Source organism: Pseudogymnoascus destructans (genome assembly GCF_001641265.1).
Source record: "Pseudogymnoascus destructans isolate 20631-21 unplaced genomic scaffold scaffold_6, whole genome shotgun sequence".
Classification (NCBI taxonomy): domain Eukaryota; kingdom Fungi; phylum Ascomycota; class Leotiomycetes; order Thelebolales; family Thelebolaceae; genus Pseudogymnoascus; species Pseudogymnoascus destructans.
Window position 1 is genome coordinate 1055526 of NW_020167525.1, and position 19015 is coordinate 1074540.

Sequence of the window (19015 nt, forward strand, 5' to 3'; positions counted from 1 at the left end):
TCCAGGACTCCGAGGACTCGAGTGAGTTCCCAGGAGTCCACTAGGCACGTGATGGACTCGCAGGATGATGAGAAGAGTCCTAAGAGTCCAGGACTCCGAGGACTCGAGTGAGTTCCCAAGAGTCCACTAGGCACGACGCCACTATATAAGTAGATAGTATTTCCTTAGATAGGAGCTTCGTGCTCAACTCAATACAGTATTTGTTATATACTAGTAACGTGTTACTTGAAGCCTTTGTGTCTGATCCCCTGCCTCCTCTGATAAGTAAACCTTTACGCAAGAGAACCTCTGTGTCTTCTATCGTTTAGAAGTCAGCGTTACACTTTGAGCACCACTTCTACGAGGTACCGGCTTACACACAAAGCAACATGTCTGTCGTCAGTTCGAAGGGGAAAACCCCCACCACGCCAACTTCGTCTCAGAGGTCTAAGCCTGAGAATGAAGAGATGCCCGATGCACCCACCGTCAACGAACTCAAGGAAACTCTACGCGTCAAGTTGCCCGACACTTACTCCGGCAACCGAAAGGAACTTGAGGTGTTTTTGCTACAGGTCGAACTGTACCAGCACTTCAATGATGAGAAGTTTCCCACCCAGGAGAGCTATGCCCTGTGGACTGCGTCCTACCTTAGGGGGGAAGCCCTGCGATGGATCGAACCATTCCTCAAGGACTATTTCAAATATGAAAGTACCAATGGAAGCATGACAACTACGCAGACTATGTTTGGCAGCTGGAATGGATTCTGTAAGGAAATCCGACGCATGTTCGGAGACATCGATGAGATTAAGACCGCAGAAGACCATCTGTTTGCACTTAAGCAGACTGGCAGCGCCCTCACATACTCCACAGAATTCCAGAGATACGGCAATCAGACAGGATGGGACGCCAGCGCACTCATCAGCCACTACCGACGTGGGCTGAAGAGCCATATACGTATGGAACTTGCCCGTTTGGAACAACAACCAACGGACATGGTAGCGCTAATCGAACATACGGTCCGAATCGACAATCGACTATACGAATTCCAGAAGGAACGTCGGACCTATGACAAGCCCAAGAAAAGTTACCCCTACCGGGGGAACGAGGGCAGACGACGGGATCAACACCCGTGAGACAACCGTTGGTCGGACCCAATGGAACTCGATGCCACGTTCAAACCTGGACGACCCCGTGACCCTAAGAAAGACAGACAATTCAAGGAACGACTCTGTTTTAACTGCGACAAGCCAGGCCACATGGCCCGAGACTGCAGACAGCCAAAGAAAGGGAACGGCGGACGCAAAGTCGGCAAACAACTCAATGCCACCTGGACAGGACAGTTGAACGCAACGTTTGTGAACAAACAGGACTGGGGAATAAACGGCGAAAGCACCCCAGAAGACGAGAGCTCAGATGAAGGGTCGGAGGCGGAATCGTTCACCGTCTCGGAACAGGAGACCTTCGATGAACTCGCACCTACGGAACCAATGAGTCCACGGTGCAAGAGCGTAGTAAGACGCATGGCAAAACACGCCCACGCGAAGATTAGGGCCGAACGAGACAAGCCCAATGGCCAGAGGAGAATCCCCATGCTTAAAGACATCTACGGGAACCTGTTACAGGAACTTCCGTTAAAGTGCAAGGTGGACGACTGCAAGGATGACCTCTGGAGATACTACGACCAACTAACGAATACCCGCAGGCTGCTTGGCACGTCCCAAGACGTAGCTAAGTTGGAAGCCCAAGAAGCGGAAGAACTGGAGAAGGATGTCGAGCATATGGCTAAACTGAAGTATATGAAAAGCGTCGAACTTTACTACCAGGACCGCAGGAGAGCCCTGAAGAAGTACGACGAGAAAGCCAGAGATATGCTCCGACGGGAAAATGCGAGACCCACTCCACGCATCGAAAGGAGAGCCATGGAGCAACTAGACACGTTCTCCATGCCTCCGAGGGAAGATAGTGCATGGGTGAGAGGACAGCGGGAACTATCAACGACAGACGCAACAGAGGCTGATCATCCCTGGCACGCGTATGTCTACTGGGAGTATTGCAGCGAAGATGACTGCAAGCTCCACTGGAAAAAGAAACACCAGAATCAGTTGTTTCCCCGATCCTCGCCCAGGATACACTTCAGAGACGCAGAGCAAGTTCACGCCCTCAGGCGAAGCCAGTCTGAAGGGGACTTGCCTATCAAAAGCGAACAGGTATACGAGAAATACCCACATCTGCTAGACGAAGCAGAAGAGCGAGGGAAACGATCTCCCCAAGGACCACCATTGGAAGCGGATGAATACTATCCTTCCTCGGACGAGTCAAAAAACTAGGAGTCCTCGACGGTAGGCCACCGGCGAGCGACATGAAGAGGCCTAGTACAGACCAGCTATGCGCCACGACGGGCAGCATGCAACTATATGTGGTCGCTAAGATACAACAGCGACACCTCCGAGCAATGATTGACTCAGGAGCGACGGGCAACTTTATGACAAAGAAAGTAGCAGACACGCAAGGTTTCAAGACGCAATTGAAAACCGAACCATACCCATTAATGGTCGTAGATGGAGAACCCATCTCGACTAATGAAGGAATGGTGACCCACGAAACGGTCCCATTGGAAATGGTCATGCTACACGGGCACAAGGAAATGATTCAGTTTGACATCGTGCACATGGACAACCATGCGTGCATCCTTGGTATGCCATGGCTCAAGAAACACAACCCCCAGATCGACTGGTGGAACGAGAAAGTTGTGATGAGCCAGTGCGCGTGTGAACAACGGACGGACACGCGACAACGGGAGAAACCCTCCCAGGGCCGGAAGGAGTTATGTGCAACCTCCGAGCTCGATGACCTAGCCCAGGCATCCTCACCGATGAGTATACCGGTGGAGTACAAGGAATACGAGCAATTATTCCAGGAAGGCCCTAAGAATGAGGCGCTTCCTAAGCACCAACCATGGGATCACGAGATACCTTTGGAGAAAGACAAGAGTCCACCGTTCGGACCAATATATCAGCTATCGGAAAAGGAGCTGAAGGTACTTAAGGAGTACATCGATGATAACCTAGCGAAAGGATTCATCAGACCATCCACATCACCAGCAGGAAGTCCGGTGCTTTTCGTACCGAAGAAAGATGGCTCCCTACGGTTATGTGTGGACTATCGAGCGTTGAACAACATCACAATCAAGGACAGGTATGCCCTGCCGTTAATCAATGAACTACACGATAGATTTCAAGGAGCAAAGATCTTCAGTAAGCTAGATCTGCGAGGAGCATACAACCTGATCCGAATCAAGGCTGGGGAAGAGTGGAAAACAGCATTCCGCACCCGCTATGGCCTATTCGAGTATCAAGTCATGCCCTTTGGGCTAACAAACGCACCCGCATCTATGCAACGACTGATGAATGATGCTTTGCACGAATACTTAGACATCTTTACCATTATCTACCTAGACGATGTCCTGGTGTATTCAGCAACCAAGGAGGAGCATGTCAAGCATGTCAAACTCGTCCTGAAGAAACTAAAGGAGTACAGCTTACTCCTCAAACCAGAGAAGTGCGAGTTCCATAAAAACCAAGTCGAATTCTTGGGTTACATTATTGGAACGCACGGCATCAAGATGGACCAAGCAAAAGTAACGGCAGTGTTGGAATGGCCAACACCGACCACGGTCAAGGAAGTGCAAGCCTTCCTAGGCTTCGCCAACTTCTACCGAAGATTCATCTCGGGATATTCCAAGGTAGCTCAACCACTCACGGAGCTTACCAGAAAGGATCTCGAATTCAAATGGACGGACAAGGCAGAGGCTGCTTTCCAGGAACTTAAGACGAAGTTCACGGAAGCACCTATCCTTGCTACATTTGACCCTGCAAAGAAGATCATCCTCGAAACGGACTCTTCTGACTTCGCAATTGGAGCATGTCTGAATCAACCAGACGAGAACGGTAAGTTCAAACCAATCGCGTACTACTCTAGGAAACTGTCACCCGCGGAACTCAATTACGACATCCACGACAAGGAGCTACTGGCTATTGTCGTTGCCTTTGAGCAGTGGCGAGTATATCTTGAGGGATCCACCTACCCTGTGCAGGTATGGACGGATCACAAGAACCTCATATATTTCACCACGACCAAGGTTTTAAACCGCAGACAAGTCCGCTGGGCAGAAACCCTCGCAGCCTACAACTTCACGATAACCTATCGCAAGGGCTCCGAGAATGCAAGAGCAGACGCTCTCAGCAGACGGACCGACTACGCCGGCCCAAAGGAAGAAAGACCTAGAGCAATTCTGAAGAAAACAGATGCAGGAATACAGTACAACGAGTTACTAGCGACGATCTCAGTCATCGAAGATACAGAACTCGAGGAAAGACTCAAGAAAGCTTACGCAACAGACGAATGCGCCAAGCGAGTCTTGTCCAAAGTCGAAGGCGACTTCACCATCGACGAACAAGGATTGATTCGATACAAAGGGTTAGTGTATGTCCCAAGTCAAATGAGACGCCCGCTGGTGCAAGAACAACACTCGTTACCAGCACACGGTCATCAGGGAGTAACACGAACCTTCGAACGAATCACTCGACACTACTACTTCCCAGGTATGAGGAAGCAGGTAGAGACAGTGGTAAGAGAGTGCGACATTTGCAGCAAGTCAAAATCCAATAGGCATCTGCCATACGGACAACTCAAGTCGACACCAGTACCAAAAGGAGCGTGGAAATCAATAGCTTTGGACTTCATCGTCAAGCTTCCACCCTCCAAGGACCCGTTAACAGGAATAGAATACGACTCTATCCTCGTCATCACGGAAAGACTCACGAAATATGGGAAGTTTATACCATATCTAGAAGCTAGCGACGCCGAGGCGCTCGCATATACCTTCATTCGAGTCATATTAGCCGATCATGGGATGCCAGAAGAAGTCATCTCAGATAGAGACAAGCTCTTTACTTCGAAATTCTGGAAATCATTGATGGCGCTACTGGGAACAAATCATAAGCTATCAACAGCTTTTCATCCCCAGACAGACGGCCAAACAGAAAGATTAAATCAGACCCTTGAACAGTACCTGCGAAGCTATGTCAATCATCAACAGGATAACTGGGTTCAGATCTTACCCATCGCACAGTTTGCATATAACAGCGCGATGACAGAAGCAACGAAAGTCTCACCGTTCTTTGCCAATTATGGCTACCAGCCAGAAGCATATAGGCAACCAAGACCGGATGAATCACGAGCTGAACAAGCCCTGATCGTGGTGGAACAACTGAAATCGTTCCACGAACAACTTGCGACGGACATCCAATTCTTAAATGAACGATCCGCCGCATACGCAAACAAGAAGCGCAGTATGGAACCTGCCTTCAAGGAGGGGGATAAAGTATACCTACTCCGGAAACATATCAAAACGAAACGACCAAGCACAAAGTTGGACTTCAAGAAATTGGGACCATTCAAAATATTGAACAAAGTCAGCTCAGTTAATTACAGACTGCAGCTACCCAGGAAGTCTAGACTACACCCGGTATTTCATGTCTCACTACTGGAACCAGCAAGAGGAAATACCCCAATTGCGACCGACACCGAACTCCAACCCGAGAATGAGATAATCGAATATGAGGACGAAACGATCCTAGACAGAAGGTTAGTAGGACGTCGAGAAGAGTTTTTGATAAAATGGGAAAATTACGAACCTACGGATAATTCGTGGGAACCAACAAGGAACATCAGCAAAGAACTGCTGGAGGAATATCGACGCCGCCATCCGCCAGCCATTGATCCCAAGATGCAGGGGAGTAGGCCAGTGGATCGGAGGAAGCGAGGGTCCCGGTCACAGACGAGGAGGCAGCGCTAACTGCCTGTTCCTCGACCTCAACAGCGTCATGCTTCTCAGCAGCCACACGTTCGGCCTCCTCTGCCGCATCAAGCTCGTCGAGGGTTTTCAAACCTCGCCGGAGCATATCTTTACCACGGGTTCGGATGAGGCGTTTCTGCTTCCGCAGACGAAGTAACTTCGAAAGGGTTTCTTCCTCTTCGCGATCCAGGCGATCCTCCTCCCGTTCGAGCTTCACCCAGTCGGGATGCTCAGGACCCATACAGTCACACTTTTCTTTCAAGTTGCGACGAACGCACTCGGCGCACCGCCGTGAATCATTTGGAGACGACACGCAAGTAATGTTTCGCCTCACGCAGTTCGAGCAAGAATCCATTTCGGGTAGTTCGTATCCGTGGCTCTTTATTCGACGGACAAGATCGTTGCGTTCCTGGAGTTTGCGGGCAGTGTCAGTAGGCATGTTGCATGTTGAAGGACTCGCTGAGGAGCAGCAGAGTCCCGGGGACATGGACGTACTTATAGGATTCGAGACGAATGCCCAGGGGAAGGGAGCGAGTGTTACGACGGAACAAGAAGGCTGGCCAACTACAGGACAGGAAGGAGGGAGGTCGCATGAGACCGGCCCTGGTACCTGGAGGGGCAGCGGGGAATAGTAGTTCCGAAAGTATCACGTGACGGACTCGCAGGATGATGAGAAGAGTCCTAAGAGTCCAGGACTCCGAGGACTCGAGTGAGTTCCCAGGAGTCCACTAGGCACGTGATGGACTCGCAGGATGATGAGAAGAGTCCTAAGAGTCCAGGACTCCGAGGACTCGAGTGAGTTCCCAAGAGTCCACTAGGCACGACGCCACTATATAAGTAGATAGTATTTCCTTAGATAGGAGCTTCGTGCTCAACTCAATACAGTATTTGTTATATACTAGTAACGTGTTACTTGAAGCCTTTGTGTCTGATCCCCTGCCTCCTCTGATAAGTAAACCTTTACGCAAGAGAACCTCTGTGTCTTCTATCGTTTAGAAGTCAGCGTTACACATGGGGCCCTAGGGTCAGGGTATGACTATTCATGCTTCTTTGCCGCTGCTCGATGTCTAACCCAGCTGGCATCATATATATCCCAGTGATCGAGCGGTACATATTGCGATATAGCCCAAAGTCGTCAATGAACATAATTAAGGGTAGTGACTGGACTCCTGACATGATTGTAGCCACTAAGTAGTCCCGGCCATATTGCTCAATCTCTATCCCTCCGCGCACTGGAGTACTCCGTTGAATATCAACAATTCCGTGGCTTTTGGTGTATAATTTAGTAACAACCCAAGGCGTCCGTACAACACCCTTGCCCCACTGTATGCTTATATCAGGTCGACGATATAGCACTTGAGTAGGCTGTATCCAGAGCAAAGACCCATCATCAAGGAGGCGTTCGCTTATAGACAGCCTTTCCACATCCTCCTGTAGTCTCTGGGACTGGTATAGTATATCGTTCTGGTGGATTAATGGTCTTATGTGGAGGAGCACCATGTTTAGGGTAGTAGATGAACCCCGCCTATCACGCCCAATAAACACAACCTGTCCAGAATGCTTGGATGTAGAGACGCAACAAGCAGTGTTGTTACATTTATATTGGACAAAGTCAGACAGGAAAATTGGCTCTCCACAACTGTACAGCGCAAAGTCCACGCCACACGTCCTAATTGAAGAACCCAATGCTCGGGAGTGGTATAACTCAGTTGGATTATCCACAATATCGGCCATCCCTTGGTGTATAGGCTGACCAAGGGTAGATGATAGTATAGCAGCAATAACCCGAGGGTCAAAGAAGTGAATATAGCTTTGAGACTTTGCAGCGATGCCTGAAGGCTGCTTGTCCATCCGGACGTCTATTATTGATCTTTGAAGTGGTAGTAAAGGTAGTCGGCGACGACACCACTTTTGAAGTGTTGCAAGGTTCTCTGGGAGCTGAGTAAATTCCTCATTTGGAATGAGTCGTAACACTTGGATCAAGGCCTTATAGGACTGCCGAGTAACTCGATGCGTATCGCACCAAATGCCAAATGCCATGGTGAAGTCTGATAATGGTGTCGATTGAGGGTTTAAAGCTGCTAGATCAATGACATCGTCACTAGCAAAATGAACCTTTGGATTGTGTTCACTCTCTACTGAGCCGTTCTCTGAGTAGTCGTCCTCTCGCACTATAGATCGTTGTAGTCCCCCTGGAAGGCGTCCTCTGTACATGTATAAGATGACCCTGGTTCCATAATTGGCATTGTAGGCCCTTTGGCGTTGGATTGTGAGTCAGGAAAATCGGCAAGCTCGTTTTCATTATCGTCATTATAATGTGTATAATAATCTTCTGGCTGATTTAAAGTTAGTGAAGGAGGTGGCACATAGGATTGAACGTTAATTGACCCATTATCTAGAGCAGGAAGCTGCAGATGTTGTCTCCGGGTAGCCTCAGCTCGGTTCATCTGTGTAGTCTGATATACAACATGCCTCCGAAGATTTGCCCCGGAAGCTGGCCATCTACGCCTACGCCAGCGATTTGGATTACCAAAATACTCTGCAGTATATGTTGCATTGGGGCTTGAGTTCATTGCTATAGGTAGTAGGTTATAGAACTCCCAATTTGTATAGGGGGTTATATTGAGGTAAGAGTCGCATTATGAACAGTTGAATTAGACGACGGGGTTTGGCGATCATTCATCACGTGACACTGTATGACACTTCACGCGTAGTTTACAATTTTCGAATTTATACCCCCCGATTACAAAATCACACACTTAAACCACCTTGTGTTGGTGTCTATAACAAGAAGTGTATAGGAGTATACTATTGGTATTCATGCACCCTCCCCCCCCCCGCCCCCCCGAACATGTACAGAAGGGAGGCTAATCCTGGGTTGTAGAATCAATACCATGCCAAAGACCTCGCGTCGCCAAAGACGCGCTACTAGAGGCACAACCAGAGGCACAACCAGAAGCACAACCAGAGGCACAACCAGAGGCGCGTCGCAGGCATATAACCAGGAAGATCACAATCATGAGAGCTCGCAAATGCAGGAATCTCAGACCTCAAACTCCCAATATCCATATGGTGCGCGCAGCATTGTTCACCGCGACTCAAATAGCCCAGCATTGTCTCAGGCCCAGTCTTCGTCCAACTTAACCAACAATGAGGCCCTACCTACTATAATCAACTCCCTGACTTCGCGGTTATTGCTCCATATTCAACCCAATACCATTAGCCCAGCGCAGTCTCAAGTTGGACAGATCCATGAGCCTCCGTTTTGTGTAGCGTCATCCCAGCTTCCTACCCAGCTAGCAACGACACTGTCCTTTGACAGCGGTCATTTCAACAGACCTCAACCACATCGGAATGACACCGGCTTCCAAAATGCAACTGCTCTAACTTCGACCCCACAACTTAGTGGTCAAAGTAGTAACTCTACAAGGCCCACCAACTCCCTGCCAGTCTACCGACCTGCTGCAAAGCGTATGAGGCCTAACGACAACGATTCTTACAATAGTAGCACCAAGCCCTTTCGGCAGGCAGAGAACCAGACCAAAGTGTTCGACAATGCAGCTTGGAAACAAATCCGGAAGAAGTTGGACCCTGAGATCCGATGGCTTACCCTTCGATATGGACGGGCTACAGACAAGGAGCTTGAAGCCATAGTAAATGAGGTTACCCTATCCATAGATTTCGACCAAAACTTTGCTCTCCGAGACAAAGCTCTTTATAAGGCAAGGGGTAATACAAATACGTGGAAGCACCGGACTATTACCTGCATGATGGTATGACTACTCGACCCCTTCTGTGGTGGCTTATCTGAACATGTACAGGAGTGGGTTAGCAAAACCCTTGCAAAGCCAGGCATAGTGGCCATGCAGAACGAACAGGATCCATCTCGACTATGGGAGGTGTTCGAGTCTGTTTATAGTGTTGTTGATGCAGAGAGTGTGTTTTGTTGGGCTAGTCGATACATCCTTTTCTATGAGAAAATAGAATCGAGTGAACCGCGTCCTGATGGGACAGCCTCAATTGCTCCTGGGCCATTCTGGATTAAATGTACAGTTTCTATTAACTATACAAGTATTAAGGCTAACTGACTTAGTTTGGTTTATATCATTGGCAGTAAAGGTAAAGCTCCACCTTGACTTCGAAAGAAATCATGGTGTTCACAACGGCGTTCCTAGGCAGGTGCTCCTAAATTGGTTTGATGCCTATCCTAGGAACCAGCATAAAAACATCAAGGCTTCCCGGCTAAAATTCAAGGATATGTATGGCCGGCAGAGGAAAACGCCACTTATTGACGACCAGATTGCACAACAATCAATAGGCATTTGAGGGACAGCATTGACTGGGGTTCAGCAGATGAGGAGGATGGTAGTAGCGAAGGGCATGGGCAATATGGGGACGACGATAATGACGACGACGAGGACCAGTACGATGACGATAACTGTGCTTATGGCTGTAGAGAGGATATACGTAGTGTGTTTGACGAAGTAATATAATAGGACAATATTTATATTTATAGAAGTTATAGTATATAAATTTAATAACGTACATGTATAGCGAAAGCGCCAAACAAGTGAAAGCGCCAAAATGATGCGGTGACCAAACCCCCCAACTAAATGTTAAATTCCTCAACAACAAAACATGCCCCATAAAAACGATGAAAGCCAATTAGTGCTAGCTATCCAGGCTATGCAAAGCGACCCAAAGTTACGCCTTTGAGTTGCTGCTAGGATCTATTCTGTGGACCACCGCAAGCTAGGTCGTCGTCTAGAAGGTGTACCTTCACGACGCGATATCCAAGCCAACTCACGGAAATTAACTAACCTAGAGGAGTCCGTCCTTGTTCAGTATATACTCACCTAGCTGCCAAAGGGTTTCCTCCTCGGCTGTCTGTTGTTGAAGATATGGCAAGTCGACTACTTGCAACACGCGACGCGTCACGCGTTGGGTCGCGTTGGGCTTCAAACTTTGTTAAGCGGCGTGTAGAGCTCCAGACATGCTTTCAGCGCAAATACGACTACCAGAGGGCTAAGTGCGAAGATCCAGAAGTTATTAATGGCTGGTTTGAGCTTGTGCGTAACACAATTGCGAAATATGGTATCGATGAAGCAGATATCTACAACTTTGATGAGACTGGGTTTATGATGGGCGTTATCTCAACTGCTATGGTTGTAACAAGCTCAGACGGGCGGGCAAAAGCAAAGAAGGTACAGCCTGGTAATCGGGAATGGGTTACAGTAATCCAAGGCGTTAGTTCTCAAGGTTGGGCAGTACCACCATTTATCATTGTTGCAGGCAAAAACCACCTTACATCTTGGTATGAGAATAGTGGATTTTCAAGCGATTGGGTGATTTCTGTTACTGAAAATGGCTGGACTACAAACGAGAGAGGCATGGATTGGATTCAGCACTTTGAGAAGCATACAAAGGCCCGGAGTGTTGGTGGTTATCGCTTGTTAGTCCTTGATGGTCATGAGAGCCACCACTCAGATGAGTTTGAGGAGTACTGCAAGGAACACAACATTATTACGCTTTGTATGCCTGCTCACTCTTCTCATCTACTCCAGCCACTTGATGTTGGCTGTTTCGGCCCGTTAAAGCAGGCCTATGGTCGGCAAATTGAAGATATGATGCAGGCTCATATTTCTCATATTACAAAGGATGACTTCTTTCCTGCCTTCCACGCTGCATTTAACACTACAATGACGGAAAGTAACATTCGAGGCGGGTTCCGAGGGGCAGGGCTTCTTCCATTTGACCCTGAGAGAGTGATATCTACACTTGATCTTAAGTTAAGGACACCAACGCCTCCAAGCTCCCGCCCAGGTACTGCTCAACCTTGGGTTTCTCAGACACCAAACAACCCAATTGAAGCTATGTCACAGTCTACATTTATTAAAACTCGGATTTCACGCCATCAAAATAGCTCTCCAACCTCAATCTATGCAGCTGTTGACCAGTTTACAAAGGGTGCATCGCAAATAATGCATCAATTAGCACTGCTAAAGGGAGAGAACCAAAACCTACGACAGGCAAATGAAGTACTAAGCAAGCGCCGGAGAGCTAGGAAAACACGACTACAGCAAGGAGGATCACTTAGTCAACAAGGGGCGCAAGAGCTACAGGATGAGAGGGATGTTGTGCAGCAGGTAGAGCAGGAAATAAGGGCAAGCCGTGGTCGGAAGCCAAGGGAAGAAACCCGTGCCCGTCGCTGTGGCAAGTGTGGTGAGACTGGGCACAATGCGCGCACGTGTCAGATTGTAATAGACACCTCTGAGGAAGAGGACTCCGAGTAGTTTCAATTGATTTCTAATGTTGTGGTAGATTTATCGCAATGTTTGTCGTGAGGGTAGATAATTTTGGCGCTTTCGCTTGTTTGGCGCTTTCGCTATACATGTACGTTATGTGTATCAGATTTTTTAACTCTAACAGTAGCCTCTTATGTGGGCTTCTATTTTATTACTACTATTAATACTATTTCAGTACGTATATTATGTCAGAAGCGTCTTCCTATAGGAAAACTTATTGGCTGTCGGAATATCACCTTCCGGAAATACTACTAGTATCAGCTTAGCGTCAAAATATCATACCACTAAGCCCTTTTGTAGCCAAATTATTGGCTACATAAGACAGTGTGGGTCACTCTATGACCCTTTTATATGATTAATCCTATCCAACGGTCACGAAAAAAGGCCCGGCCCCCCTAAGGTATTCAGGATAGTTCGTGGATAGCTCAACTATCCATTAGCCCCATCACATGGCAGCCTACCCCGCTTGCCCCCTGTGACTCACACATCACGTTACGAGGCCCTGGCCCTGTAACCATGACATCATGTTACTGTAGCCGTAACAACGGTCACGTGGGGAGAGTTAGGGCCGGTTAGCCGAGTCGGACCCGTTTCGGGTACTTAAGGAGATTGACCCAATGGGGGTTCCTCTCTTCATCTTTTTTGTATCCTTCGTAGTAGACCTATAGGATAGCATTCATTTATCCTCTGACTCGCACTCTCATATGCTATTACTGTGAGCTGGGTGCCCTGTGTCCTTACAGTGGTCTCGTCAGCCATCTTGTGTTGTAACATGCATCATACTAACTAGAACCTGAAGCAATAAATTTAAAATCCCTAAAATCATCTACGACCTAATGCTAGTACTAAGTCTGCATGTCTTCCTGCTTAGCATGCTATTTAAGGTTCAGGCCTTCAAGTCTCCTAGCATCTATTCACCTAAGAAATTGTATAGTCTAAACGCTCTGTAGGGGCTGAATGAGCAGGAGCTACTGTTAAAGGATGAGATTCTCTACAATTTTGTCTTTTGTCAAGCGGTTCGTAAGGTGGAAGGTGTTCACATCGCTTACAATCTGCAGCTGTTGTCAGCATTAGTCTAGTACCACATGAAGCTAGGCAGCTAGATCACTAGGTTCAAACAAGTCACGAAGCCGTATGTGCTACATGACGGAGCTGCTAAGGCACTAAATGAGGGTCGGAAGTGTTTTTCTAAGATCCTACTGTGCTTAACTAATGTGGTCTCTTTAGGACAGCTGATGTTAGTGACTCTGTTCAAAACTTAATCTTACAGCATGCAAGTATCAACACCTTCCTTAAACACTATCTTGATTGGAATATCAATGTGGATGTCCAAAATATATATTGGGGACTCGAGCCGCAAAAGGCTTTGATGAGGTTCGCATGTCTAATGAGCTGGTTGATTGACCCCTAGGGCCCCTAGAAGCTGACTTCTACATAATCAGCATGGGTTAATAACCTTCTATGTATTATGAAATTGTCTCAGATCACAGCCCACCTGTCAGGGTCTCTAGAAGGCAGCCGGAGGGAAGAGTGCTATTAGAAGGTTAAAAAATGCCTTACAAGCAAGAGAGCGAGACAGCGGCGGTTGCTACTACTTGACATTGTTGATCGATACAAGAAAGAGCAGCCTGTCATTAACAGCGAGTGGCAGATATCTAGCAAGGTAGTTGACGAGGACGTCTAAGGTGCACTAGAGCGATCGGATCATATGACGCCTAAACAACTGCTTCTAATCGATGTGATTTTGACATCGCCTAAGACATTGCTAGAAAAAGAATGTCAACATAGGATTACAGCCATCTATAACAACTATAGTGTTAAGGAAGGGGTGACCTTCTGTCGCAGTCGTGCTAGTTAGCTAGTTCCACTAGTCTCTGTAGTTAAAGACGAAAAACCACTACGGTCCGAGGCAGATATCTGTCACAGTTCACCAAGGCATAGGGCACCAGTTGGGTATTATGAATTAAACTCAATCTAGAGAAGAAAGGAAAGAGAAGAGGAGCACTCGAGCAGTGGCTCGATCTATATACAGCTATGTTGTTGTGGAGTGAATTCTCTTTAGCGAGACCAGTTCTGAGAATTCACTCCACAACTGAAAACTTCGCTCTAACCCCAGAAAGCTGCCCACACCCCTGAAACCTCACTCGAGCTGCAAGGCGCACTTGATATCGTAACAATATCATGCTTAGACAGGCAATATCTGTAAGGACACAGGGCACCCAGCTCACAGTAATAGCATATGAGAGTGCGAGTCGGAGGCTAAACGGATGCTATCCTATAGGTCTACTATGAAGGGTACAAAAAAGATCATGAGGAACCCCATTGGGTCAATCCCCTTAAGTACCCGAAACGGGTCCGACTCAGCTAACCTGCCCTAACTCTCCCCATGTGACTGTAACCTGTCCGACTCAGATCCCTTCCATCACTGAGGGTGGAGGCATCCTTACAATATCGTCAGTTACGACGGATAAGAGGCCAACTATATGCTTCGCATGTCTTAGAGACCCAAACCTAACGATTCAGGAGATGGTTGACTTGTTTGCAAGCCTTAGCTGCCTAATGAGGCACTTTATGAGAAAGCATGTTAGAAGACTTGGAGTTAACGAGCCTACGGAGTGTCGAATCTGTGACGTCCAGCTCGAGCATCGGATGCATTTTCAAAGCCACGTAGAGAAATTTCACAGAACTGTCTCGCAGTCCTGCAACTAGATGGAATCTTTCAGGAGTGTTATGGCTTCTCTTGATTAGGTAGACAGATTAATTAGATAGGGAGGAGGCAGGAGTATCTGGCATCATTGTTCATAGTTTTAATCTAACTTCCCCCATCAAGATCCATATCAGTTCACGTCTTTAGCAAAGTGACCTGACTCTGCATTTGAATAAATTCAGTCGCGAATACACTAACGGCCCCCAGATTCGCGAACGTTCGCCGTGTCGCTCATTCCCATCTACCACAGTTCTAGTCTCAGTACAGTACCGTGTTGCCAGCCTAATTCGCTTGCAGACGAACCACTCCAACGTAAGTTATCTTTGTGAGACTCTACAAAGACGCCGCAAACATTGCTAGCCTGTATCAACCTCAGCAAGTCTTGCACTGTGTATGTCGTTGGAATGAACACGGTATGGCTTGTTTCCTCTATCCTCTTTTTCTTGTTTGATATCTTGAGCTTCGTTTGGCAACGAAGGACTACAAGGATGTGGTTATAGCCTTCAAGCACAAATGCGTCCCGATCCGGAAAATGAACAGACATCATCCCGTTGTCCCACGTCCACGGTCCGTTGCGTGTTGCAGTCGTGCTAGCAACAATCGCACGGGAGGTTTTAATGTTTGAAGTAATAAAAAGAGCCTTGTCCACCTCTAGACTGCAAGGGTCCCATTTGTCCAAGTCTACGTCGGCATTGTCTCTGACGAGCTTCCACACACCTGGCTGGGGTGAGATGGTCGTGGGATACTGATGGGCAAGTTCTTCCAGTAGGCCATCCACGTAGTTGCGCAGTTGCTGAGAATGTCAGAATTTACACTTAAAGATTCATGTATCGCAACAACAAACCTGCTTACTCATGATATCTCCTAACGTTGGCGTAAAGAGAATCTCATGTGGGAGAATACGGAACGGGATGCGAAGCTGATGCAATTCCTGTCGACGGCCAAGTGCCATAGACGGGTCCGCCGAAGCAACGTTTGAGGCCATTATAATTGAACAAGACAACATAATTACAGAGATGGAACCTTTCAGTCAACCGGAAAGTGTTTCACCTCACACGTGATGGATAACTACTTTTCTTCGCTACACTGCAGCGACATAATCCAAAAAATACATTACCAGTAACTGAAATAAAACACGATCTATAGCCCCCCGATCCACTCCTTGTTGCACATCATGTTAGCGGAAGATGCTACCAGACTCCAGAAGATCGATGAGTTGTACGCGCTCCGCCTTGACCAATATGTGTCCCTGCCCCAAGTTTGTTGCCATTCCCTTCTACAACCAAGCTCAACTAATCCGAAATGTGTGTAGCTTGTCGTCGTGGGCGACCAATCAAGTGGTAAAAGCTCCGTTCTCGAGGGCCTGACCAATCTCCCATTTCCACGAGACTCCGGTCTATGTACTAGATTTCCTACGCAGATCGTGTTTAAGCGCTCGGTGACGGCGAAAATAGAGGTCAGTATCATGGCCGTCCACGGCCAAGAGCAATCCAAATTAGATGCCATTGCGAGGTTTGGTAAGATCCAACTGACAAACTTCGATGAACACTCATTCTCGGACTTATTGGCCAAGGTATAGAAGGCTATGCTTTGATCACCTACAGCCTGATTAATTTGACTGTAGGCATCGGAATGCATGGGGCTTCCCTATCCTGGAAAACAACGGGATGACAAGATGGATTCCTTCTCTCACAACATTCTCAAGTTTGAACTCTCTGGTCCGGAGTATGAAAACTTTAGCGTTGTTGATCTGCCCGGTCTCTTTCGAAGTAAGCTCCTTACATCCTACCATATCAAAGCTAAGATAAGACCACAGAGCCCACTCCAGGTAAGACCAGCAAAGAAGACATGGCTCTTGTTCGTCAAATAGTCGCGGAATATCTAAGGAATCCTCGGAGTATTATATTGTAAGTACGGCACTCCACTTTGAACAAGCACCGGCTGACATGTTTTGCAGAGCAGTTGTTCCTGCCAATATCGACATTGCGACGCAGGAGATAATTCAGATGGCCGAAGATGCAGACCCGGATGGTCAAAGAACACTAGGAGTACTTACAAAGCCAGACCTAGTAGACCGTGGTGCCGAAGAAAAGGTCTGCCGATTCTGTCACCGCAATAAAGATGTATTAATCGTCCCTAGGTCATAGAGCTAGTGATGAACCAGTCTGGTAGCGCTCGTTTTGAGCTTGGCTACACCATTGTATGCAATCGGAGCCAGAGCGACCTTGGTATAACCAATGACGAGCGCAACTCTCGCGAATTCTCATTCTTCAAGCGTGCACCTTGGAGCGCAATCCCGGAGGAGCGAGCGGGCGTGAAATCACTGAAAGATAGATTGAACAACCTCCTAGTTGATGTTACAAGGCACAATTTTCAGGCTGTGGCCGAAGATGTACGGATTAAGATTCGCAACTTGGAACAAGAGTTAGATGACATGGGTCCAGGTCGTCACACACCTAATGACCAACGTAATCATCTTATTAGAATTGCCACCGACGTCCGGGAAATAACATCGAGGGCGATTGATGCATACTACGGTCGCGATCCATGTTTTGAGGACGACACATTTCGTTTGGCAACAAACGTGATGACAATGAACAAGGCCTTTTCCGACACAATCGCGCGCAAAGGATACACGAGGAGGTTCCGTTCTGGATCCAGTCAAAATGCTACCACCATAGAAGTTGAGCCTGAAGTTGATGTTTCTTCCTCAGACGGTCTCGATACGCCAGGGACTCCCGACAACGTTACGGTGAATCAGCTTCTCAAAGAGTACCCAGAACTAAAGGCTGTTATGAGTCCGCCCATTCCAGCACCAGCAACGCCCAAACAGGATATCATGCAATGGATAACGAAACAATACGACAGGTCCAAGGGTTTTGAGATAGGGACTTTGAATCCTTCCCTCCTCCCGTCTCTGTTTTCAGAACAATCCCAGAGCTGGAAAGCTTTTGCTAGCGGACATGTGGAGAATGTGGTGCAAACAATTCACCATTTCAACCACAAAGCGCTCCAGTACTGCTGTAAAGATGCAGCACTAAGCAAGAAGTTATGGGCTAGATTATCTCAGCTCCTGCTACCGAAATACAAGAAATCCCTGGACCAGGTCGACTTTCTAATTGAGGTCGAGCAGCATGGCAATTTACTCACCATGAATCACTACTTCGCTGACAATCTGCGCAAGGCTCGTGAAGATCGAATCAAGAAGCAGCTGGTCAATCTTCAGTCATGGACAACAACTGATAAACAGCCGCTGCTGCGTCTCGAGGATACCATTACGACATTCATAAGTAATGAAGGCCAAACTACACAGGATTTGCATGACACCTTAGAAGCGTATTACAAGGTATCTCGCAAAAGATTCGTGGACGCCATTTGCCTTCAGGCTGTGGACCACTTTCTCATTAGTAGCAAAGAAGGGCCGTTGTGGCTGTTCTCGCCGCAATTAATTGGCAAGTTAACTGACTCCGAGCTGAGCAAGATTGCTGGTGAAAGCCTTCAGACTGTTGCGCACAGAGCGCGGCTCACCGAGGAGATCGCGAATCTAAGGGAGGGCCAAAAGATTCTTGAGGGGTAACATAGAAAACCACGATGAGCAGAGCTTTTCTCCAACGGCTGCTTTGATCTTTACATGCTTAGCTAATAATTCATTTGGTGCCCTTTCATACAATGACTTTTTTTCCTCAGGAAAAATCCAAGTTAATGCTCCTTACTCATTCCACCTTTTTCCGTGCCGTCCATCTTTGTGCCCTTCTTAGGCTGCGCACTACTCGCTCAATACTTGGCTCACCCGCTCAGTGGGTTACTCAGCTAGGTGAGTGAGGTCAATACTCAGTTACTCTGTAAAAACCCAGTGAGTACTTGGCTATCACGTGTAACATCATGTGAACAGTCCCTCATACGACTAATACTGTTTTATGGTTAAGTTAAAGTATTACATCTATTAGCTTGACTCTCGCCATCTCTAGTAAGCTATAAGAACGAATCATGTATATTCCTCTATCTAAGTACCACGATTATCAGAAGATTATCAGAACGCTATTATCTATTATATATGCTTGAGAACATCTCTCCACCTTACTTGATGAGGCTGGCTAGACCTACTAATACCTAAAGTATTTATGGGGTCTTGACGAGGATCCTTGACTGAGCAGAACGAGCTATGAG

The 19015-nt window shown here is 47.4% G+C and overlaps 2 protein-coding genes across 2 annotated transcripts; one reads left to right on the top strand and one right to left on the bottom strand.

The window, feature by feature from the left end:
• Positions 1 to 15089: 15089 nt before the first annotated feature.
• Positions 15090 to 15854, bottom strand: VC83_03487 (uncharacterized protein; the record flags this gene model as incomplete). Its single annotated transcript, XM_024467133.1, has 2 exons — positions 15090 to 15641; positions 15693 to 15854. 2 exons carry the CDS (start codon positions 15852 to 15854, stop codon positions 15090 to 15092), a joined length of 714 nt encoding a protein of 237 aa, XP_024326019.1.
• Positions 15855 to 16022: 168 nt separating this feature from the next.
• VC83_03488 (uncharacterized protein) lies at positions 16023 to 18425 on the top strand (the record flags this gene model as incomplete). Its single annotated transcript, XM_024467134.1, has 6 exons — positions 16023 to 16106; positions 16161 to 16421; positions 16473 to 16617; positions 16665 to 16755; positions 16806 to 16941; positions 16989 to 18425. 6 exons carry the CDS (start codon positions 16023 to 16025, stop codon positions 18423 to 18425), a joined length of 2154 nt encoding a protein of 717 aa, XP_024326020.1.
• Between the last annotated feature and the right edge of the window lie 590 nt (positions 18426 to 19015).